Source organism: Desmodus rotundus, chromosome 6, assembly GCF_022682495.2.
Source record: "Desmodus rotundus isolate HL8 chromosome 6, HLdesRot8A.1, whole genome shotgun sequence".
NCBI lineage: Eukaryota > Metazoa > Chordata > Mammalia > Chiroptera > Phyllostomidae > Desmodus > Desmodus rotundus.
In genome coordinates, this window is record NC_071392.1 from 65,272,674 (window position 1) to 65,298,591 (window position 25,918).

General features: G+C 39.6%; 1 protein-coding gene and 1 pseudogene across 4 annotated transcripts in view; one reads left to right on the top strand and one right to left on the bottom strand.

Annotated features, from left to right (window-relative positions):
- Positions 1-19,787, bottom strand: part of CTTNBP2 (cortactin binding protein 2) — a 167,944-nt gene extending 148,157 nt beyond the window's left edge. For 2 of the 4 annotated variants that reach the window (XM_053926408.2, XM_053926407.2), the window contains exons 1-2: positions 19,597-19,786; positions 7,064-7,171 (exon numbers count right to left, since the gene is read on the bottom strand). In XM_053926408.2, coding sequence (XP_053782383.1) covers positions 7,064-7,171; positions 19,597-19,677 — 189 coding nt within the window. In that variant the 5' untranslated portion in view covers positions 19,678-19,786. Of the gene's footprint in view, positions 1-7,063; positions 7,172-18,157; positions 18,447-19,596 lie in introns of those variants that run through there. The other 2 variants (XM_053926409.2, XM_045191482.3) reach the window with 2 other exon arrangements.
- Positions 19,788-24,327: 4,540 nt separating this feature from the next.
- Positions 24,328-25,532, top strand: LOC112300198 (dnaJ homolog subfamily A member 1 pseudogene; annotated as a pseudogene).
- Positions 25,533-25,918: the final 386 nt, after the last annotated feature.

Below are 25,918 nucleotides of genomic sequence, written 5' to 3' on the forward strand. Positions count from 1 at the left end.
ACTGCCTTTAAATCCAGCAATCCCACTGCTGGGACTATACCCTACAAATCCTGAATCACCAATTCAAAAGAACCTATGCACCCCAATGTTCATAGCAACACAATTTATAATAGCCAAATGCTGGAAGCAACCTAAGTGCCCATCAGTAAATGAGTGGGTCAAAAAACTGTGGTACATTTACACAATGGAATACTATGCAGCAGAAAGAAAGAAGGAGCTCCTACTCTTCGCAATAGCATGGATGGAACTGGAGAGTATTATGCTAAGTGAAATAAGCAGGGCAGTGAAAGACAAATACCATATGAGCTCACCTATAAGTGGAACCTAATCAACAAAACAAACAAATGAGCAAAATATAACCAGAGACTTGGAAATAATGAAAAAACTGACTGACCAAAGGGGAGGGAGGAGGGGGATAATGGGGGCCAGAAGGGGAAGGGGCAAGCAAAGGAACACTAGTAGAAGACTCATGGGCATAGACAATGGGAGGGGATTGACCGCGGGAGTGGGGGGTGCAGGGGAGGGGAGAGCAATAGGAAAAAAGGTGGGACAACTATAACTGAACACCAATAAATAAAAAAAATTTAAAAAGAAAAAATCATTTCAGGCAAAATCTGAACATACTGAGTTATAGTCTAAGAAAAGTAAATATAAAGTCAAGGTATACAATTTTCTAGATGGACACAATTTCAGCATAATAATAAACCCCCACTTATATTCACTTCAAACTTTTTTTTGTGCCTTATATAATAGGTATTCAACAAACATTTCAGGGAGGGAGAGGATCTATCTTCTTATAACATACTGCAGAACATTTTATAAGAGAACTTGAAACCAAGATAATGGACTGCACTAGATTATTTAGATGCGTTCTAAAGTCCTTCCTTCTTCCATAATACTAAGATGTTCCCAGGCAGCCAGAGTGAGTTCCCAGTCTCCTCTGTAGCCAGGTATTTCCACAAGAGTTCTCACCAATGCACATGTGTGCAATGCTTAGAAGCTACTGGTCCTTCATTTCCTCTCTTGCCCCTTTTACCAGAGTTTGGGATATAGAGGTGGCATTGACCCAGCTTCAACCATGCAGATGAGGTAATTTCCTAAGGAGAGCAGTAAGGTAGAAAAACCTAGGCTGTTGAATAACCACTTGGCATAGAGCTGCCTCTCAAGCAGAGATCACTAAACTCCAGAATGGTATGTGAGAAATAAACTTCTTAATCTATCACATTTTGGGTCTGTGTGTTGCAGCCACTAATACACGGCAAATCTATAATTTGACATGCCCTATGATACAAGTGCTATAAGTGCATTCTACCTGAAGAAATGTTAAATTGGCCAATTTTTTAAAAAAGTTTTAATGCAAACAATACTTGAAAATCTGGATTATGTAGTCACTGATAGCTTGGAAGGAAAAATGGCCATGTCTACAATACTGTAATTCTCAACTATCCAATCTAAAAGGAAAACAGGATACAAGAAATCTAGAGCTAATTACTCAAACAATACATTGTTGCAATGACATAATATGTACATAAACTCATGCTAATAATAGCAGACTAGACCCTGTAAAATGTAGCTGAAAACACAACTTTGACCCTTAAACTTTTATGATTATAGGATTTCCATTTTCTTGCTTTTTCTCTTGACTAAGATACTGATTAAAAAATAGCATTAGCCAGAGGGAAGGAGTGAAGGCCAAAAGATTCCACAAACAAAACGATTAGCACTGAATAAATGATTACTGGATAAATTATATATTCAAATTTTGAATATTTAATTAAATTTAATTCAGAAGGCTTTTTGTCTGTCTTGGATTTCAGAAAATGTAACTGCTTCTTCAAAATACTTTCCTCCAAACTTTATTTGAACACATATATTATTCAAAGATTTACTCTTGTTTTGTGTCAATGAGGGGGAATCATTGAAAAACATAGTATTTCTTATGCAATTCAATTAAAATATATTTCAATTAAATAGCTTTCTGCAATTCGTATTTCCATCAATATTTCTTTTAAAATATAATCCTCCCATAAAAATTAAATATCTCAAATATTACGTCTGTTATAAAGTCATGGAGTTGTTTTATTGGGTAATATTTTTACCTTAAATATACAAAAACAGTAAAAGTACCAAGACATATATTGTAGTTTCATAACACCCTCCTCCCCAAATCGCATTTATGGATTGTACTGAAAAGTGTATTGCCATTAAGTCAATGATTTATGCAATTTTCAATGATAATTTGAAGATTAAAATCATCAAGTTAGCATTATTTAAAAAGTAATAGCTTGGTATGGAAATATCTTTTTAAAGTTTCTAAAATTCTAAAGGATTTGAAAGCCTCATAAGACAATCATTTCTAAATTTCAATAAAGTTCAGGGTACAAATTAGGTATCTTTATATATAAAAAAATCACAATTTACATATTAATTTCAAAAACATTTACTATATGCACAAAATATTACTTTTGCCTTATTTTAAGAAAACAAAATACACTGAATAGCAGCATACTTATTCCTCATTGAGTAGATGTTGACTTTTAATTGAGGACTAAGTTTATCTCATAATGTAAAATACAAATATAAATTTCCAATTCTCTGTCCTTTCCAATTTCTTTCTGGGGCAACCACAAGTCACTAAATAATATTCTATTACTAAAGGAAAAGGCAACTAAATAACAAGTCTGGACCCAAGTATTTCATTAGTTTCACTGGCTGCAGTGAATACCCCCAAGGGAATAAGTGTGAATCACAGTGAGACTAAGACAGCTATGACAGGTATATGATAATGACATTATTACCTACTCTTAACAATATAATAATTTAAATAAATCAATCACAATTCTCAATTTAAAAAATGACAATGAGCTTTAAGAATCTCCAATATACCCAGTTTGTCCATGCAACCTTCTGACCTGAGGTAAGTAAAAATCTCTTCAGGCTTCTTTTAGTTTGTTTGATTTTAATCTATACATGAAGGAGACCGGTATCACCCACTGGCTCTCCACAAGGACAGACACACTGTAGGTGTCAATTTGGAAACAAGTCACAGCATTTTTAGTTTTCACAGTGATTGGCCCTAGGGGCAGAGCTAGGGATCTTCCACACATCCAAGGAACAGTCCCATGTCCCCCAAAACTTTCAAATGTCCTTCTGTTCATTACTTTCAACTGAACCTTTGGTGTGACTGTCTGAGCCTAGACTAAGAGTAACTTCTACTCACATGTTTCATTTTTTAAAAATATATTTTATTGATTATACTATTACAGTTGTCCCACTGTTTTCGCCCTTTTATTCCCTTCTCTACCATACACCCCCTCCCACCAGCATACTCCCCAACTTAGTTAATGTCCATGGGTTATACATATAAGTTCTTTGGCTTCTCCATTTCCTATACTATTCTTAACCTCCCCCTGCCTCTTTTGTGCCTACCATTTATGCTTCTTATTCCCTGTAACTTTGCCTTCATTCTCCCCCTTCCCCCTCCCCACTGATAACCCTCCAAATGATCTCCATTTCTGTGATTTCTGTGGTTCTGTTCCTGTTCTAGTTGCTTGCTTAGTTTTTTTTCTTTCTTTTTTATTTTAGGCTCACTTGTTCATAGTTGTGAGTTTGTTCTCATTTTACTTTTCATAGTTTTAATCTTCTTTTTATTAGATAAGTCCCTTTAACATTTCATAGAATAAGGGCTTGGTGATGATGAGCTCCTTTAACTTGACCTCATCTGGGAAGCACTTTTATCTGCCTTCCATTCTAAATGACAGCTTTGCTGGGTAGAGTAATCTTGGATGTAGATCCTTGCCTTTCATGCTTTTGAACACTTCTCTCCAGCCCCTTCTTGCCTTGAAGGTTTCTTTTGGGAAATCAGCTGATAGTCTTATGGGAACTCCTTTGGTGTGTGCTTCCTTGGGTTCAACTTCATTGGGACTCTTTGAGCTTCCTGGACTTCCTGGAAGTCTATTTCCTTTGCCAGACTGGGAAAGTTCTCCTTCATTATGTTTTCAAATAAGTTTTCCATTTCTTGCTGTTATGCTTCTCCTTCTGGCACCCCTGTGATTCAGATGTTGGAATGTTTAAAGTTGTTCCAGAGGTTCCTAAGCCTCTCCTCATTTTTTTGAATTCATGTTTCTTCATTCTGTTCTGATTGAATGTTTATTTCTTCCTTCTGCTCCAAATCACTGATTTGAGTCCCAGTTTCCTTCACTTCACTGTGGCTTCCCTGTATATATATACTTTTAAATTTCACTTTGTATAGCTTTCACTTCTTCCTTTATTTTGCAGCCATACTCAGTCATTTCTCTGAGCATCCTTATTACCAGTGTTTTGAACTGTACATTTGATAGGTTGGCTATCTCTTCATCACTTAGTTCTATTTTTGGAGTTTTGATCTGTTTTTTCATTTGGCCATATTTCTTTGTCTTGGTGCACTTGTTACATAGTAAGGGGTGGAGCTTTAGGTATTTGCCAGGGTGGCACAACCCACTTCACTGTGTTATGGCATTGTTTGTGGGGGAGGCATGAGAGACCAAACAATGCCACTTGCTCAGCTCTAGGTGGGCTTTTTAGTCAGTTCCTCCACTACCCGCAAGCAAATTGGGCCCTTCTGGTGCGGATTCTCAGGTGGGTGGGCTTGTGTATGTTCTAGGACCAAGTGGGTGTCTCCAAGGAACACTCCTGTGAGGCTGGGAGTTTCTTCTGCTGCCGCAATTCCCACAGGTTTTTACAGTCAGAGGTTCTGAGGCTTTCTTTTCCCCATGCTGGAACCCTGTGTTACTCCATCTATCTCACTTACTCCCAGTTTATCCAGAAGCGAATATGGGAACACCCAGTCCACCAGCCGCCACCTCGCCACCATCCTCTCTGCCCAGGTGGCCTGTCTCTTCCCCTCTTACCAGTGTTGATGAATATTTCTTCAACTCCTTGGTTGTCAGACTTCCACACAATACAATTTTCTGGCAGTTGCGGTTGTTTTCTGTTTTTAAATTTGCTTTTGTCCTTCTTTTGGTTGTATGAGGAGGCAAAGTATATCAATGTATGCCTCCATCTGGGCCAGAAGTTCTACATATTTCAGTTTTAATGACCACTGAATTTTTCAGGGATTCAACCCCCATGTAAATATGCTCTTTGGTTCTGGGGTTTTAGCAAGACTCATCCCCATTTCAGAAAAATCATTTCACCCACCCACCACAAATCTGCTCACTGTATATGAATTGACAATATAGCATACCTGGATCAGAATTCTTTTGCAAAGATAACAATTCATGGCAATGCTCTGAACAGGTACAAATAGCCACATACTTTATCCTGTCTTCCAATAGAGTCATTACCGAGTTCTCACATATTACAATATACAGTATTTTGATATAAATTTATTTCCTGTTACTTTATATCACAATTAGGACAATGTATTGGTTATTTTTAACATAACCTACTTATACATGCAATTATCCATTAATTTCATCGTGGGACAGCAAGAATAACAAAGTACTTTAATGAAATGAAATACTAGGCCTGATAGGGATGCAGAACACTGACCTAAATGTCACGTAAGGCTCCTTGCATCTCCATCATCCCTCATTCTGTGAAGAACTTTCAGTTTGGTAATAAGCTCTGATCATTAGTAAAGATTTACCTCTACTTTCACATTTGAAAATATTGCAATGAAATTCAAAAGAGAAAGACATGTGGTTGCTGAAAAATTTGTGTGAGTAATGGGAAATGCCATATAACATAATGATGATGACTTTTACAGTTAATAGAGAGGGATAGAAACATACCCTAAGGTAGAACAGGAGCCTTCACTTCTGTTTGGTCTCAAGAGGCTACACTACTGACCTCACAGGTGATGTGCCCTGGCCTCTCCTTGGAGCAAGGGTCATACATTTTAGTGCTATTCTGCCTTAGCAATTATTCCATAAAGCTCCTTCAAGAAAATATACACTGGTATGCAGTGCAAATGTTCCAAATGTGGAACAGGACAAAAACCTCTCACAACCAAACTGTGAAGTCTACTTGGCAAAGCTTGTCATTCAAAAAAGCAACACTTTCAAGTGAATACTTGTTTAGTTATACTGATATAACTATACTCCCATTTTTCTGAGGCAATCATTCTCTGTCATCAGACTGAGGAATAATCAATATCCCCACTGTATTAATTTTCAGTTTGTGAAAAGGTACTGAAGTCATTATTTCAGGAACTGTACCATCCCTTGCCCACACAAATGGATTCTCAACATATCTACTTTCTCCATTATGTCTGACCACCCATTATCATTACTTCTTTCCCCTACCATATTAGTGCCCACTGGAGGCAACAAGTGTTTGACATTCCACAGATTTGCATATGTTAAAATAAACTCCCTAAAACAAAGTGTGAGGAAATACTCCCTGGTGAAAATAGGTGTCCATACTTCATGTATAGTAAATATATCCATCTTGGCCAAATGACTTACATTTGGCTCACAAGCCAAAATAAGCGAAAGATTGGGAACAACCGATTAGAAACTTCTGCTTTAATAAAGTTTAACAACATTTTATTTTTTTAAAAAATGTATTGAGGTATTTAAGTAACATATTAGTAGATAGTTCTTCACAAATTATGAAAAATTCAAAATAACTGTAAGATCAGATGAAAAAGTAATATTTGAAGATATATAGACATAAACATTTATTTTTTAACTTTTCTAAGTTTCTGAAAAGAAGAAATAACAATTTATATAGAAAGGAAAAAGCTCTATTATCAGCAATATCTTTTTTAAGTGATTCTTCCAATTTTTCTTCACTGATCATACATATCAATTTTCTGAAACCTATGTCTTTAACCAAATAAACTCATGAAATATAAAATGATTTGGGAATAAAAAGCACTTAATTCTCAAGTTTCCCATATAGTTGGTATTTGGATTTATAAAGATTATGGGTTGATGTCCAGAATAAGGGACACATTTTAGCATGACGAAACATTTTAAATCTATACGACAAAAATTAAGGAAAAGAAGCTTCACCACTGGCCCCTCTGAAAAAAGAAATGACACAGCAATGGGACTCAGCCCTGGAAAGCTCTTACCCGCAGGGCTTCGATGACTAGGTCTCTGGCCTCCAGCTCCCCTTCCATCACGCTAAGGAGCATCCGGAGCTCAGACTTACTGAGGGTGTCCACATCAAACTCTTTTTTCTGTAACAAAAATGTTTAAAAAGCCATGAAAAAGCTATTTCTAGGAACAAGACACATGTCTATGTATGCATCCCCTTTAGAAGGACCATGCTCTTTACTTTGGTACTCCTGCCCCCCCATCCACCCAACACACAGACATACAGACACACACATGGAGCAGGTATGCAATGTATCATTGTTATTCCAGTGGTTCAGTAAATCCAAGAAGCACTAGGGCCCTGGCTTGGCAGCAGACAATCTGCCCTGACCTTGAAAAAGGAGGGGTAAAAACCCTAACGTCAACGTCATAAATCTCTCCATTAGGCAGACCTATTTTCCCAGCCTGCCTGGACATCTAGATACAGAATCTCTTCAAATTGTGACACAAATTGAAAAGTACCTAGAATCTGCATCAAAACAGGCCCAGAGTATTTGAGGAGAAGTTGGGAGGGTAGCCAAGAAAGCGCAGAAAGTATTCCTAGAATGGCCCCCATGTAAAGGCTCCTGGAAGGTTGTTTTAAATTCCAGAACATCCAATAATGACAGGTCATGTTTTTATAACACTCTGCAGTGGAGGCTACCAGCTGGCAGCCTACAGCCAAACCTAGCCCACAGATATGTGTTAGTTGGACCACAAAGTGTTTTGATTTTTTATTCAGCCAGCATTAAAAAAAACCTTAAGATGTCACCAAAAAATCCAGATCTCTGCCTTTTCTTCAAACTCAGATAACTGGGAAACCCCAGATGCACATTCCCATGGGGTAATATGCACAGCCAAGTAGCAGCAGCCCCTTTGGAAGGAACAAGCTCTTTACTTTGACACACACACACACAGCCAGCAGTATACACTTTTGAAAGGCCTGGCCCACCACCCACATTTCATTATCTGGGCCTATGGTGAGGTGAGTCTCGGGCCCCTGCTATGTGGTTATCAAATGCTTCCTGATACAATGCTTCTGTAGCTTCTTGCTATTCCAAAGGCGGCTGAGGCTGGAATAAATGAGCCTCCCAGAGTCCCAGCAAACCACGAGGCACTGGCTCCAGGGCCCTGGGGGTCATAATCCTCACCTGTCACTCCTCCAGCCCTGCTGTCTTCTCTGCATTCCTCTCCTGGGGACTGCATCCAATATCACCACTTTAAATCCCACCGACCTACCACTGATTCCCAACTTTTTGTCTCCCACTCTGCCCGCTATCCTCACAGCAAGTTTTATGAGCAAGTCTTAGGGCAGTCATGTTCCAGGTGAAGCCGAGAGGATGAGTATGATAGCTCTGCCTGGAAGTTTTCCACAGCCTCAGCTCCCTCCACAGCACATGTTCTGCTGAGCCCTTCTGGGGACAGACTCATTTGATAAACCCAGTCACCATCAGAGGGCGGGGAACACATACTCATCCCCAAATGTCTCAAAATAGCCAACCTCAGAAGCCAAACTTTGGGACATTCCATCTCTTCACACTTGCATAGAACCCAATGGTTTCTAAAGTATTGTCAAAAACCAAATCTAATCTGGAAGATATCCTCATGTCTATGTTTCAGTTGAAAAACCCACAAGTCAGAGAAGTGGATAATGTGCCCAGACCATGCAACCAGGAAATGGCAGCACTACAACTAAGTGCTTGACTTGTCTACACACTTTATCAGCACAAGCATTCTAGAGAAGAAAAGAGTGCCATTCTTCATCATAAACAAATCAATAAACAACAAGTACTGGCGAGGTTGTGGAGAAAAGGGAACCCTAGTGCACTATTGGTGGGAATGCAGACTGGTGCAGCCACTGTAGAAAAAAGAGTATGAAATTTCCTCAAAAACTAAAGATGGAACTGCCTTTTGACCTGGCAATTCCACGGCTGGGATTATACCCTAAGAATCCTGACATACCAAATGAAAAGAATCTGTGCACCCCAATGTTCATAGCAGCATAATTTACAATAGCCAAGTGCTGGAAACAACCTAAGTGCCCATCAAGTAAATGAGTGGATCAAAAACTGTGGGTACATTTACACAATGGAATTCTATGCAACAGGAAGAAAGAAGGAGCTCCTATCCTTCACAACAGCATGGCTGGAACTGGAGAGCAATATGCTAAGTAAAGTAAGCCAAGCAGTGAAAGACAAATACCACATGATCTCACCTGTAAGTGGAACCTAATCAACAAAATAAAGCAAGCAAAACAGAACCAGAGACATTGAAATAGAAAAACAAAGTGACAGTGACGGGTCAAATCAAGGAACCTGTATAAAGGACCCATGGACAAAGACAACAGTGGGGAGGAGTGAATGTGGGAGGTGGGGGTGGGTAGGGCAGGGGAGAGTAATGAGGGAAAAAATGGGGACAACTATAATTGAACAACAATAAAAAAAATTACACAGACAAAGAAAAAAGAAAAATAGTGCCATTCTATCAGTCAGCTAATGAGAAGTAGGTTAGCACCTATGTAACTGACCCTACACTACCCCTCTGACACAGAAATAAACATGGCAAGCATATAAATGATTACAGGGGCTTTCAAACAGGCATTGACCAGAAACTGGTCACTTCTCAGTGTCAAAGGAAACTTCTACAATGTTATAATAATAGTATAAAGGGGAAAGAGACCAGAGGTTGTGGTTCTTGAAAGATTTTAAAAGGATCTTCCTCTTAAATTTGTTTCTTTTTGCACATACATTAGAAAGGCAGGGGCTGAAAAAGAGAAAGAAATGAAAAAGCTGTAGCAAGCCAAACCATGGGTAGCTCCAGGAGGCTTCAAAGTTTAACTTAGAGACATTCCTTGTGACTAGTAAAATCCAATACAGTAGGGCTCAAATCTGCTAATACAGTGATGTCAGAAAGATCTGATAGTCCAAATGTTCTCAAATTCAGACACAGAGAACAATCATGCGGTGACCTTGTTAACACAGACTGCTTGGGCTCCACAACTGGAGCTTCTGGTTGAGTTATGTCTGAGGTGGGGCCCTGAAACTGCCTTTCCAACAGGCTCCTGCTGCTGCTGCTGGGCCAAGGGTTGCACTTGGAGAACCATCTCTGCAACTTACCCTAGTCTCTGTCTTCTCAGCTATATAATACAAAACTGTCCCACAAAGTTCTTATGAGGATTGAACAAAAACATTAATTAAGTGCTAAATAAAGATGTGATTGTTATTAAACCTGAGCACCCAGGTGTTTTACATAGGGAGGGGTGAGATATTGGCTACAAGCCTAATTCTTTGAAAAATCTACTAGCCCAAGTCCAATAAACTCAGTTTATTGACCATGACAAAAGACAGACAAACTCTCTTATCTTCATTTTCCCCACCAAGATGGGAGAGTAAGATGCAATTCTTATGTGCTTTAGAGCAGCAATTTTCAACCAGTGTGCCACAGAATTTTTAAAACATGCACTACCCATTTAGTCAGGGACACTGACCTCTTTTCCCTTAGACTGTCACATTTAAAAAATGACAGCAGCCAACACAACAATAGTTGTCCAATGTAAATGAGTCAAAATTATAACTATTTGTTTTTGTCAGGTCTGCAAAACATATGTTTTATGGTATGCCACAGAATTTTAGTAATTAGTTTATGTGTGCAATGAGATGAAAAACGTTGAAAATCACCACTTTAGAGGGTAGTTTTTTTTTAATGCTGTTGCTGGTTGTTCTAAAGGTTTTTATTAATTGTATATTTTATTGGCTTTGTTTCTCCAAAGTTTCATAAATAAAGCACTCCATTTTAAAAACTAATACATTATGAAAGACATTGCCAAGATTCTTATACACATTAAGAGTTAGGAGACCTTGCCCTGATTCCATCATCATCAACATCACAGATGTGACTTGCAAGCAACACTTGTTTTTCAATAAATCAGTAAAAAGGGAAGTTCATTAAAATAAAAAACATAGTTTCAAGGGTTCTTGCTAGACCATAGATTGTTACAGACTGTTAAAAAAAATCTGGCTCTCATCATAATATATAGGGTTGGCCAAAACATTTGTTTGTTTTTTTCCATAGATGTTTCTAGTAGCACTTAGTCGTCTTCATAACTTCATTCAAAACAATTTTGTTAGATTGCACTGTGACAGCTGTAATATCAGTGTGCATTAAAAAAAACTTTATCAAAATTGGTGAATTTTTGTGTAGCCATTTTAATATTGAAGATTGAAGAAAATAAGCAACATTTTTGGCATGTTATACTTTATCATTTTAAGAAAGGTAAAAAAAACACAACTAAAACACAAATAAGATTTGTGCAGTATATGGAGAAGGTGGCTGTGATTGATCGAATGTATCAAAAGTGGTTAGCGAAATTTTGTGCTGGAGATTTCTCCCTGAACGATTCTCCATGGTTGGGTAGACTAGTTGAAGTGATAGCAATCAAATCAAGACATTAATTGAGAACGATCAACGTTATATCACATGGGAGATTGCGGACATACTCAAAATATCCAAACCAACAGTTATTGGTGAAAATGAAAAATGTGCCTCTTATTTTACAGAAAAAATCCATACAGACTTTTTGACCAATCCAATGCTAAGTGATATGTTATTTTTACAAAAAAAAAAAAAAAAAAAAGAATATACTACTTCCTGGCCTACAATAATAAAAATGCTATAAAATTTTCAAATTGTCATTCTCTGATGCTTGAAGTTTCCATCCCCTATTCTGTCAAAACAGAGTAAAAGAAAGCACATGAAAACATCACAGGGCATAAGACTTTGGTTATTTTACAAATAAATTCAAAGCATTTTGGTATTTTTAGAAAAATAAAGATGCCCAAAAGCAAAAATCCAAATAAAAACATGTTTCATAGGAAGTGACATGTATCTCGTCTGATACACATACAGCACAAAAGTACTCAGATATAGAAAAAGTAACGAAGTTTTCTTGGTTTATGAACAAAATAATTATTCTAAATCTTACAATATTTTTAAACCACTTTGTTGAGGTATGAATGACATACAAAATGTTCACATATTTAATGTATACAACTTGATGATTTTGGAGGTAAGTGTATAGCCATGAAACTATCACCATAATCTATGCCATAAACAAATGTATCACCTCCAGAAGTTTCCTCCATCCTTTTTTTAAAATCCTCACCCCAGAATGTATTTATTTATTTAAGGGAGAAAGGGAAAGCAGAGAGAGGAGAGGGACAGGGAGAGGGAAGGGAGGGGGAGGAAGAAACAGCAATGTGAGAGAAACATCAGTTGATTGCTTCCCTTTTGCTCCTTGACCAGTGATCAAACCTGCAATCTAGTATGTGCTCTGACTGGAATCGAACCCACAACCTTTTAGTGTATGGGACGACCCTCTAACCAACTGAATCACCCAGCCAGGGCCCATCCTCTTTTTTTGATGAATGTTATAGTTAAAAAAAAACTAACTTGATAACCTAATCTGCAAAAGTAAGATACAACAAGCCAAGATTCAAATGCCATGCTCACATAAAAAATTAGGGACCTACATCGGGGCCCCCGTGAAAATGACACCCCTCAAAAAAAGTCACAGCAGACATGTTCACAGACTTAGCTTTATTATTACTGTACTTGTTTTTCCTAATTAACAAAAGATGATCCAGATCTCATCTTTTCGGTGATGGCAAGGCACTCAAAAACACACACACACACCTGCTAGATTTGAACTCTGGGGGCTTCTCCTCTGCCCATCATGTTTTCTGCCTACCAGGAAAAGCACTCCAGAAAAGTGCTTAATACCAAATTCTACAAATCTGGCATAGGAAGCTTAAACTAATCCAGAGTCTAGTCATCATACAGAGAGCCTTCTTTGGGACATAAACAAATATATATAAAGAGGAGACACAATCTCAAACCCTTAGTGTTCAACACAGCCATTTTCAACAGCTGGGAATTACTTCAAGTGGGTGTGGGGAGGGCATTCTTTTCTAGTTTCTCACATAGGGTAAGAGAGAAAGGGCGGGGGAGGGGGAGAGAAGGGAACCTGGCTGAATTGTCATCTTAAATGGTCAGAATTGAACAGAAACCAATACCAAGTTTCCTTCAAAACCACTCCCCCCAACCTGCCCACAAATTAAAAAATGCTGGGTTTATGTATGCAATTCAACAGTCACAGCCAAACAAGGCCAGAAGATCCACATTCTTTAAGAATTAATGGAGTCAGCAAGTAAATGATGTGTAAATAAATACTAGAGGCAACTAAATAACTAATAGTTCCATCATTTCAATTCATTGTTTCAAACACCATTCAAAATAATATAAACAGGGCAACTGTGTGTGTGCCTTTAAAGCAGCACACTAAAAACTTAGGGTCAGCTCTCTATGGTCACAGACCTCAAATCAACCAAACTGCTTGGGGTCTTTCATGCAAGAGAAGCAACTCAGTATACCGGAAGGAGGTAAAACTGACAAGTAAATAGATTGTCAGAAAGGAATCCTGGTAATGGATGTAATTAATTTTAAGTACAAGAAAACTGGAGTGAAAAGCAGAAAAGCAGGGATGGCAGCCTCTGATTATTAAGGACAGCTATCACCCTTTCTTCCTTCAGAAGTCCCATCAATCCCTATTTTCTCTTTGGAATAAAAGGGCCAGAGCTCAGATCAAACAAATGTCTATTTCCACCCCAACTCAGCTTTCCAATGCTACATCAGTCCTATGTGAGACATGAATCAACTTAACATGTGAGCTGGCATCCAGATCCAATAATTGTCCATTAAGAAGCTTATAATGAACTGAAGAAGATCATTTGGGTTATCTGCAGGTGGCAAATGTCAGCATGCTGATTTTCCAATAAAGAGGCTGAGACGTAGATGGCTAAAGGATATTTTTTTAATTACTTTATTGTTGTTCAATTAGATTTGTCTGCATTTTCTCCCCAGTCCAGCCAAACCCACCTCCCTCCCTAGCTTCCACCCTCCCCCTTGGTTTTGTCCTTGTGTCCTTTATAGTAGTTCCTGAAAACCCTTCTCCCCACTATACCCTCCCCCCTCCCCTCTGGCTATTGTTAGACTGTTCTTAATTTCGATGTCTCTGGTTGTATTTTGTTTGCTTTTGTAGTTACAAAGCCCTCCTATGGAAGAGCTCAGGCCTTCAGAATCACCTTGTTGCCTTTTCAATGAAATATTAAAAGGTCAAAACCAAATCGTTTGAAAAAAAAGCTATCTACTCCACAGAGCAAAGTTAACACACTTACAAAAAAAAAAACAAAACCCTACATTCTATTCTGAAATAGCTCACCACCTAGCGAGATTTACAAGTACAAATAATTTTAAAAAGCCATCATCAAACAACTGTGACAGAGTGGTATAAGCTACTGAAACTCACATTTTCAAGTAGGAAGTGATTAAATGCTAATATCTCAAGAAACTGTCATTTGAGGATATTTAATAATAAAATGACACAGAAACATTAAAAAATGACTTTTTAGATTCAGCCTCAAACTATTTGGTTACTTACTAACAATTTATTCCGAGACAGCACTTTTCTCCCTTAAAATCAGGATTTCTTCATGGATTTCATATTGCTCATGGCATTAATACCATGATCTAATTTTTGTATAGTTATTTATAACTAATGAAACTACAAATTTAAAAACCCTTTGCTATCAATGTCATCACCATCTTTCTTGTAACGGGTCTCCATTTCATTACATAATTGTCAAAGACAAAGGACAAGGTTCCTTTTCCATGTTATATAAGCCTTGCAAAGAAGCTCCAACAGAGAATACCATTAAGTACACTTAAATAAACTCTTCCAAAGCAATATTCAGATGTGCTTAGTGCTTCGGTGGCAAAGCATGTGGGCGTGGAAGGAAGACAATGCTGCAACTTTCCTAGGCACACTCAAAGTGGAATTCTAGTCCCACATTTCTGGGCCTATGCAGATGATTCCAAAGCCTTGCCTAACCTCCTTCTTCCAGCTCAGTCTTTTCTTCCCTTTTCCTGCTTCCAAACTTCCCTGTTTTTGCCTTGATACCCGGTGGGTGATTGGGCCTTGATTCTATCACAGGAAGAATTCAGGATGGGGAGGGGTATACTTACCATCTCACCACCACATTCCCAGCCTCAGTCAGTATTTTGAAGGGAAAACAACTCTAAATGAAAAACTAAGAGTGTTGGATATTAAATTAATTTTTGTAAAAAAAATCTGTAAAGTATCTAAAACGTTATTGAGAAAAGCAGCTCAGAAAGGGATCACATACAAATGAAAATCAAAAAAGAATAAGGATCATCCTTCTGAAACAAGAAAACATCTGTGATATCTATAATGTTAATTATTACAAATCACAGGCCAAGAGTTTCATTACAATCTGGTAACTCACAAAGTCAGTTTTCCAATGAGCCAATCAATATTAAGTATTATGACGCAGCCTCTGGGTGAGCGCTCATTTTCTTCATTCAATAAATATTGGTGAAACACCTATCACATTCCTGACACTGTGCTAAGCAACCTTTGCTTTCCTTTATAAACAGAACCCACACAGTTGTTCTTGAAGGAGGAAGCTGCTCCCTCCCAGCCACAGACCTGCTCTCTATATGATAAACAGCAGATATTTGTAAGTGGCTAAGTCTATAGAACGTTTTCTCACCTTACAAAATTACCTTAAACAGAAGAGAACAGAACCAAATGGATTCAAGTACAGAGAGGATAAATGCTTTTCTTTAAACAAAATTGCTCCTGTGAGAAATATAATAATAACAATGATACCAACAACAATAATTAAGTCTAAACAACAGGTACAAAAAGAAATATATAACCTATTATGTAAGAAGGAAAAGATAATAGAGTGAAAAGCATCACATTGAAAGCAGTTATATTCTAATCTTAAGGGAATATTTTAGTCTATTTCCTTAACTTCTAGGCTATTTTTCTAAAGCACATAATTGATACTGAAATTGAAACTTACATGCTCATCTTTGAAAGCCCCTCACATGTGGTCCGGGTTACCTCTCAAGGAACCCTACAAAACTCTCGGCCACACTTGGACACAGCTTCCTGTGGTCTCCCTGTCCAGTCCTCTTACTTCACAAGCCCCAGTTCAAACACCATTCTTCTGTGGAATGTTTCCAGATCCTTCCACTAGTAATCCGCTCCATGATTCTTCCTCCCCAAACTCCTAATGCAAATTGTTTGTGCTCTCATGACACCATCATCTCTGACTTGATTCCTGGTCTATGTCAGTTTCTATCACCCGAATGTGTTCCTTTAGGAAAGCAAGTACGTTACTCATGATGCCTCCATCTCACTAAGTGCTCAGTAATGTATGTCCAATCTAGATTATTTTCTACTTAAAAATTACGCTGTGAAATTTTCAATTTTCTATAGATGCCATATAACTGTAATAGAGTTTGTTTTAAAGAAAGCTTAGCAAAATTGCTAAGGAGTTTCTTTCATTGTATTTATGTTCAACAGTGTGTCTGGAAATGAAAATTTCAAAGTGCTGGCTTTTTATTTGTTTAACATCACTGTTGTACATTTTTAACAAAATTATTGTTGAAGTTTGTTCTTCTCACCATCACCATGACAGAATTTGTATCTACCTTCTGCACATAGCTGCTTCAGAAAAGCCCAGAATGACAACAATGTTGGTGAAGCCCTGACTGGTGTGGCTTAGTGGGTTGGGCATTATACTGCAAACCAAAAGATTGCAGATTCGATTCCTGGTCAGGGCGCATGCCTGGGTAGTGGGCCAGGTCCCTGCCTGGAGCCATGTGAGAGGCAACTGATAGATGTTTCTCTCACACTTCAAAGTTTCTCTTCCTCTCTCCCTCCCTTCCCCTCTAAAAAATAAATAAAATCTTTAAAAAAATAACATTGGTATGCTTTCTAAACAAAGGCTTAAAAAGATCTCCCTTTTCCTTTAACTTTTAAATTCTTTGGTGACAATAAAAAATAAAAAGTTCTGTTTTCCATACTGTCTTATTCATTAAGGGTTATTTTCAGAGTAGAAATAGCAATATAGGCTATAAAAATCATCACATTTGGCTAAGGTGCTCAAAATAACCCAGGTCTCTTGGCATGGTTCACAGCAAAAAAAACCAAACAACTATTATTATGATCCTATTGAATAATGTGGCTGTTACACAGCTTTACACTTGGGATGCTTTCAGGATTTAAACAGCTAAGAACAAGGGTTGCAAACTAAATTTAAAACACTCCGCTGAAAATCATATTAAGCTGAAAACTATAAATTAAACTTGTCTCTAAGCAACAATCTAAATAGTCAAAACTTAGTGAAAACACTTACTTTCAAAAATAGCCTACTGCTTTAGAGTCTCCACTGGCTTATTACTGTCAAATATACAGATAAAAATCCATTGTATGTAAACTGAAATAGAGTAGAAAAAAAATCACAAAAAAACAAAAAAACCCTGCAGTTTCCACAAACCCAAAATGCATAAAAATGTCTTTGATTTTTTAATCATTATTTAAGGAACAGTTATAATGACAAATATCATTCCTCAACCTAGATTTTCTTTAATTTAAAAATCAGTCTACAGGACAAGTGCTGATACGAGAGGACCATGCTTTTTAAGTGAAAAATAAAATGCTCAGTTTACCGCATAGAAGACATCAAAATTTTACTATAAACTCAAAAGTTATTTAAAAATTTAAAAAACTATTAGATTAAGAATCCTTACTGCATCTCCTCATGACACTAAAGAATTCTACGGAAAAAACAAAGGATTTGGACTTCCACAGCTTTACCCTGGCTATCTTGTTACCAGGGTGAAATGATCAAGTCCCCCAGCTCTACATTGAATTCAATGTAGACTCCTGGAAATTTTCAACATTAGAAAGGGAACACTGACCTGGTTAACACAAAAATCTGCATCCAAGGTTCTGTTTACAATCTAACCAAATAAAACTACAGATCAGCTACAGATCATAAGTCAGATGTTTTTGTTTGGTTTAATTGTCAAGTGATTAAAATACTGAGGCAAGCAGAAAGAAGCCTGTTCTTAGACGATTAAACAAACAAATTCAACCTTCCTGGGAAACAAGAAAACACATACAAACAGCTCTTTTTCCTCTCACTCCCTCTCCTTACCATCTCTTGGGGATGAAGGTATCAGATCATTTCAACTTCCCAGAGAGGCTTGTTTTAATAGCAAGCTTCCTTATTGTACTTCCCAGAGGGGAACTGATTCACTGCATGACGAGTTGACGAGTTGAAATTTTAAGAAAGTTCGCATTTTCCAGGCAAAAAAAAAGAAGAAAAATCAATTTTCCTTAAAGTTTCTAATCTTAACTAGCCAGTTTCACAAGTAGAAATCAGCAGCCCTCCTCCTCCTCCGGTTTTCCTGCTCTCCCTGTTTTTTTTCCTTCCCAGGCTTGGCGGCTCTCACGCCCGAATAGCTTCCTGCACATCTCTCCTCTCCCGCTCCAGAAGGCCTCACCTCCAAGCTGAGAGGGAGGAAGTTAAAGCAACCCTGGCTATTTACACCTGGCCCTGCCCTCAGCTGCTTCAGGTCACGGGAAGAACTGAAAGACGCGCACGCTCCTCGCACTCCATCCCACCCGGAATCTGGCGAGTGGGATAGCGCCATGGGTGGGAGGGGCTCCCCCAGTTGCCTTTCTTTGCAGATCCTTGCAGCTTTCGTGAGGCTCCTTCCCAAACCCCGAGAACGTTGTTTTCCCAGGAAATGTGGGTCCAGCTCTCTCTCAAGGTAGGGCTGGAAACCACCACTGAGACTGTGCGCGCGGATATTCTGAGGGTGAAAGTGGAGACCAGCGACGAGTAGAGGCTCATTCGGTCTCCAGACCCCCTAGAAGAACACTGTGTTGACACCAGGTGCTGAACTTCCACCTCTGCCGGGTACCCTCTCAGGAAGAACGGGGACCTTTCCGTCACGCCCGCCCCCGCAACCACCACCACCAAGTGGTGGGGCAGGCAGACAGCTAGGACCCGAAGCGCGGGCGTTCGGCGGCAGCAGTGCCCACAGCCGGGCACCGGGCCTCTCCCAAAGGGCCTCAGCACACGAACACACACAATAGGCATCCGCACACCTGCTTGGTGATGATCCGCGCCCCCCTCGCTGCTTTCCCGGGTCCGCTAAGAGGTGTCAGGCACCCCTAAGTAAGGCACGCGCCCACAGCCACGCGAGCAGGGAGAGGTGAACAATGGGAGGGGGTGTCAAGTTCACCGGGAAACACACCCCGACCCTCACCCCTGGCCAAAGGCGACCACAGCCAAGGGAAGGGCGTAGGGGTCGCACGGGACGCACGCGGAAAGCCCCGACAACCCAGCGGTCGGGGATGTTTCCCGCTGGGCTCGGAAAGGACGAGGGGGATCCCCAGCCCAGGCAGCCGCCTCACCCCAAAGGCTCTGGCCTCTGGCCACGAGGACATCCCGAGGAAAGGCACCACGGGAAAGGCGCACAGCGGGGAGCCCAGGCTTTCAGGGCGCCCCGGGTCGCAAGCCGGGTCCAGCCGGGACACTGGCCCCAGTCTACTCGTTCCCCGCGCCCTCCCGGGGACCCCGGTTACCGCCGCCTCCGCCGCGGCCCCCGCCGCGTCCTCCGAAGCGCGGGAGAAGTCGGGCTCGCAGCTCGCGCCGTCCGTCGCCATCTTCCTGCTCCAGCCGGTCCCAACGCGAGCTCGGAGCGGCGGCTTCAGGTTCGGCCCTCTCGGCGCGGGTGGCGCTTAACCCGCTGCGGTCCCGGGGCGCGGGCTCTCGCAGCCTCGCAGCCGCCGCGTTCCCTCCGCCCCTCGCTGCCGCCCCCGCCCCCGCCGCCTTAACCCGCCGCGCGCCGGAGCGCCGCCCGCGCCGCGGGGTTGGGCTCGGCTCCCCGCGCCCGGCTGCCCGGCTCCGCGGGCGGGTCCCGGGAGGTACCAGAAATGGGCACACGCCCAGGCCCCGCTCTGGCCCTGCGCGCAGATGGGGAATCAGAGCCCCCGGTTGCGGTGAAGGAAAGAAGGAGCCCAAAAGGTGATTCGCCCAGCACTGTCCCCACCGAGACGGCGGCGTACAGACAGACCTGATGAAATGTCAGGCCTCCTGATCTGAATTCTCTGTAACATAGGGAAATCCTTTACTTCAGCCCCTCTGTCCCACCGCTAGGAATCACATAAGGCGCCCGTTTATTTTCTAAGTTTTTGTTTGTTTTTGCAAGACTGGCGCCAGGGCGTTTTCATCTTCTTGGTATATCTACCTGGCTTTGTTTTACCGTATTGTTGCCTCGTGACCTTCTCCCCAAACCATGAACTCCCAAATCAAAATGCTTTCTGCTACCCTTTATTTCGTTGCACCTGGCTTCTCAGCCCATACCTTTTTCTATACAACCTCTTTTTCAAAAAAGCTGAAGCAGGGCCCCCTTTGACCCCAAGTCTGAGATATTTTACGAAGGGCTAACCGAGAGTGCCATTGCTTCTAAAAGGAGGGTCTCTACTTTTAAGAGAATTTAAAAGAATTGCCTCTATACAGTGGATACACCCCCCCCCCAAATTCCTAAAAATTGATTTAACGGGAATTATAGATCTTAAAAGACATTTCATGAGATTGAGTTAGGCTCAAATTCTCAATTTTCCCTTCTCACGTCTGGTTCAATTCGAACCCCTCACTGCCAATTCCCAGAAAATCTATCACCTTATCAAGACCGTATGGTACAGGCCTTCCCAAATCACCAGATCGCAAAAATGTGTTGAAAGCACAAAATCAAATAGAGGCATTCAAGCTTTGTATCAAAGAAGTAAAATCAAACCACAACCAAATCACAGACTTGAAATACTGGAAGATGAATGCATGGAATGTTGAGTCCAAGGGTTACAGATCAAACCTTATTTTTTTTAAATGGCAGACACCTATCAAAAGGTTTTGGCACTTTAATTGCTTCATTTCCCAAATTGGGTCTAAACATGACACAAATCAGAGCAGACAAAATCCTTTCTGCAAAGGCTCTGAAATCGTTGACCAATAAATTGTATGAAGTTTCCTCCCAGAAGAGGTCTACATCAAGAAAGAACTTTCACGTGGAACCTTGGGGTTAAGGGTCCACAGGTTTAGAAATCACCTCAAGTTTATCCTATAAGCGGAGGTGCTCAGTAATTCATTTCCTTTGACTTTATAGCTCCTTCCTCTCTTAGCCCTATGATTTTTATCCCCATTCATTATACCACTTTCTTTCATTAAACACTTTCTCTGAAAATGCTCAATAGGGAATAAATAGACTTTATAAGATGAAAGAAAAGTATTTGACAGTTACAGTTACATGCTGAACTGAGAGTAAAAAATTAAAGTTGGGACCAAAAGCATCCCTTGTTCTTTTCAAAATGCATATTCACACATTTACAAGGCAATGAATTTTCGCATACTGATACTTGACACTGATGTTGAATTGCTATTCAAGAAGTTAACTGACTCACTTTGCGGGGAGGAACTAATAAAATAATAAACTTCACTTAGGGGTTAAGAACTAAGAATATGACATGGCAATATTTCTGGGAAGCAAATCCCAATTATTTTACACAAGCAGCTCAATTTTTTAAAAAATCATTATTGGGAAGAAATAGCTTCTGTTAGTCTAAGCACAATTAAAGAAGAATAACAACACAAATGAATCCCTGAGTGATTTATCCCTTCTCACTTCTTTTTTTGTAATTTATGATTTTATTGTTTAGCAAAATGAAAAATAAACAGGGGGGGGGAAAGTCACAGGAAAGCACATTGTTTAAGTGCCAAAAGCCAGGACCTTGGAAGTAAAATACAGTTTTTATCTCTACCTTAAGCTGGCACTGCCCACTGGCCAGGGTTGAAGAAATGCCCCACCCTACTGCACAGAAATAGCACACTAGGAGTTAATTCTAAAGGGAGGACACTTGCTGGCTTAAATTCTCCCCTGAGAATTAGTCTTGTTGAGATTGAGATTGCAAATTAACTCTTTCTGAAAGGCTTTCTTTGCACAAAGACAGGATGTATTAGAGCCAAATCAAATATATCTGAAAAGGTAGTAACTTGATGGTTTTAGAAATTAAATCTTTTGAAACTTCATTAAACAGGTTTTAAAAAAAGAAAAGGACATCCCAGAGCTAAAGTGAATATTTCTGAAGGTAGGGGAAAGCTGAAAGTATAAATAGGAAGAAAAAAATCCCTATAACAAATTTGAAAGTGATTTTTTAATCAGTAAATTACTTGCAGCCTATAAAATGGAAGGAGAGATACTGAATACATTGCAAGCAGAAAAAACTAGTTACATTGTTTTCTCTTTGAACTAGTGAAGTAGATGACCTGACAAATGAATTTAAACAAATTATTTTCTGACCCCCCCCAAAATGCAAGTGTTTGTGCTGAGCCATAGCACCTTCTTGGACCCACAAAATGAGTTGCTGCAGCTAGGAATACAGACTGTGGGGAGGACGGTGGGGGGCGGGCAGTGGTGGGCAAGTGGTTTTCTGATTAAACCAAGGCTTTGGCCACATCAGCCACATTCTCAAATCCACTAAACCCAAAACCCAGAGAGTTATACATAGTGATGCAATAGGATGCTTCCTCCCATGTGAAAAGATAAAGGAACATACACATATCTTAAAAACAGTAAGAGAACTCTCTATTTCAGTCAAATAACAACATTTATGTTAACTCCAGAGAGCAAACCATATGTTATCATGTCTTAGTATTGCCAAATGACAAAATTATAGAGTAGCAAATCAATTGCGACTGTATCCACAAGGCTGTAGTTACACAATTTAAATATTCCAGAGCACACTTACCCCTGTCCACACCACTGCAACCAATTTAAGCCCCAAATCTTGACACAGGGAACTCTAACAAAAAGCACACGGGAGCTTGAGTGCCCTGTATCTATAACATGTTTTTGAAACCAAGACATTGCCAGAAACAAGTTCTCATGTGACCTAACTACATTCCCTCATAGTTAACTTGTCATTATCTACATGTGCTTAGGCTCTTTGTGGATTTTACTCAGTAACTTTAGCCCTAATGTAGTTAGCCACTCCTGTCAACAACCTATGGTTTGGAAGGCCTCCTCCACCAACTGTAGTTGGCTTGTGCCAAGGGAATGCAAGCTAATTTGACCAAGTTAAAGCAAAATGTAATTAGGAAATTAAATCTGCTAGGTAGGAAGCAAGCCAAAGCTTAACATAAATACATATTTATAATCACTTCCAGCCCCTTTTAACACTACCTCTAGCTGGGAACTTAATTTGGTCATTCAATGCTAAAGTGATATCCAAATACAAGGTTTTATTGAAGAATTAAAATACACTACTAACACTATTCTGCAGTCTGGTCACTCTAAAGACAGAAACTGGAACTGATACAGAACAATAGAGCAGTGCTGGTTTTGCTCTATTAAATGTTTTTTTTAAAAAGCCATCACTTTTTGGTTGGATTCTTATCTGCAGAAATCATTTACCAGAGTAAGTTCTAATGCAGAAGGATGTTTTAGTGAAAAAAATGTTGTGGAATACCAATTTTAACAAAGGAGTCTGGCCCACTACTGTCCCTCATCCACCTGAATTGGAAATAGATCAGAGTATTTCCATGTATTCAGCCTCTTTAGCTACTCCACCAGCCTGCAGTATGTGGTTACTAGGCAACCGCTAATGCAGAGGTGTTTATACCATTAGGCATTAATTATAGCAAGCTTTATTTTTCTTAGAAAGTTTTAAAACTATATAAATAGGTTGTGAGATCAGCCCCTTTTCTCCTTTGATTAAGAATGAAGAGATAGCTAAGCTGTAAAACCAAAGCTGAGATGTTCTTTTCACTATGGGTTTGTATTGTACAGTTCAAAAGGAAATGTAGTGTTTGAAGCATTAATAAGGAAACTAAAGAGTAGACCCTTCAATTTTAATAAATAAGGAGATAGCATTCATGATTAATTCAGTGATGATTTACTTATGATACAAAAAGCGGGAGAAAAGCCATAAATGTATAGCTGTCCCATGTTAAGTTGTGAAATAAATCAATACACCAACATTTCCCAGACAATCATAATCATTAGCCAAATACCAAGTTAATGCTGCTTTAAATATCGTTGGAATTTTTGAAACATGAATTCCACCTTATCCTACCCAAAAGCTCACGTGATGACATTTTTTTGATTGATTAAAATCAGTTGGGTTAATTTAAAATCACCTGGAATGGGATGTCATTATTTGAAAAGAAATAATATAACTAGGGAACTTTCCAGAACACTCGGTGAGAAGCGGAGGAGCAGCGGCTTTCGGAGCTGCGCGCAGTAACGCTCTCTTTCCCGCTCACCGGCTGTCAACAATGGTGAAAGAAACCACTTACTATGATGTTTTGGGGGTCAAACCCAATGCCACCCAGGAAGAATTGAAAAAGGCTTACAGGAAGCTGGCCTTGAAGTACCACCCTGATAAGAATCCAAATGAAGGAGAGAAGTTTAAACAGATTTCTCAAGCTTACAAGTTCTCTCTGATGCAAAGAAAAGGGAATTACATGATAAAGGAGAGAACAGGTAATTAAAGAAGGTGGAGCAGGTGGTGGTTTTGGCTCCCCCATGGACATCTTTGATATGTTTTTTGGAGGAGGAGGAAGGATGCAGAGGGAAAGGAGAGGTAAAAATGTTGTGCATCAGCTCTCAGTAACCTTAGAAGATTTATATAATGGTGCGACAAGAAAACTAGCTCTGCAAAAGAATGTGATTTGTGACAAATGTGAAGGCCGAGGTGGTAAGAAAGGAACAGTAGAGTGCTGTCCCAATTGCCGAGGCACTGGGGTGAAAATACGAATTCATCAGATCGGACCTGGAATGGTTCAGGAAATTCAGTCTGTGTGCATGGAGTGCCAGGGCCACGGCGAAAGGATCAGTCCTAAAGATAGATGCAAAAGCTGCAATGGAAGGAAGATAGTTCGAGTAGAAGATTCTAGAAGTTCACATTGACAAAGGCATGAAAGATGGCCAGAAGATAACATTCCATGATGAAGGAGACCAAGAACCAGGACTAGAGCCAGGAGATATTATCATTGTTTTAGATCAGAAGGACCATACTGTTTTCCCTCGGAGAAGAGAAGACCTTTCATGTGCATGGACATACAGCTGGTTGAAGCATTGTGTGGCTTCCAAAAGCCAATGGCTACTCTTGACAACCGAACCATAGGCATCACCTCTCATCCAGGCCAGATTGTCAAGCATGGAGATATCAAGTGTGTGCTAAATGAAGGCATGCCAATTTATCATAGACCATATGAAAAGGGTCGCCTAATCATCGAATTTAAGGTAAACTTTCCTGAGAATGACTTTATCTCTCCTGATATACTCTCTTTGCTGGAAAAACTCCTACCTGAAAGGAAGGAAGTAGAAGAGACTGATGAAATGGACCAGGTAGAACTGGTGGACTTTGATCCAAACCAAGAAAGATGGCGCCATTACAATGGAGAAGCCTATGAGGATGATGAACATCATCCTAGGGCCGGTGTTCAGAGTCAGACCTCTTAGTGCAGCCAGTGAATGACACTGCTGGCATTTTATACACAGTAGTGAATGAGTGAAGGACTGTAATCATAATATGCTCACTACTTGCTATTGTTTCTGTTTTAATATTCAACTATAGTAGTATTTTAAAAGTTAAATGAAGAATAAACTCAAAATATAAAAAAATAATATATACATACCAAAAGTTGTTCAGTTAATCAATAAATAAAAAACAAAATGTAATTCACAATGTTTATAAAACAATGCCATTGCTAGACTTGAAGGCTTAATTATATTTGTGATTGAAGAACTGAAAGGGAAAAAAGCTTTGGTTGTGTTATTTCCTTTCTAGGGAAGATGAAGTCATTTTGGAGAATAATAAAGAAAGAATTTTGACAAATCAGCATTAA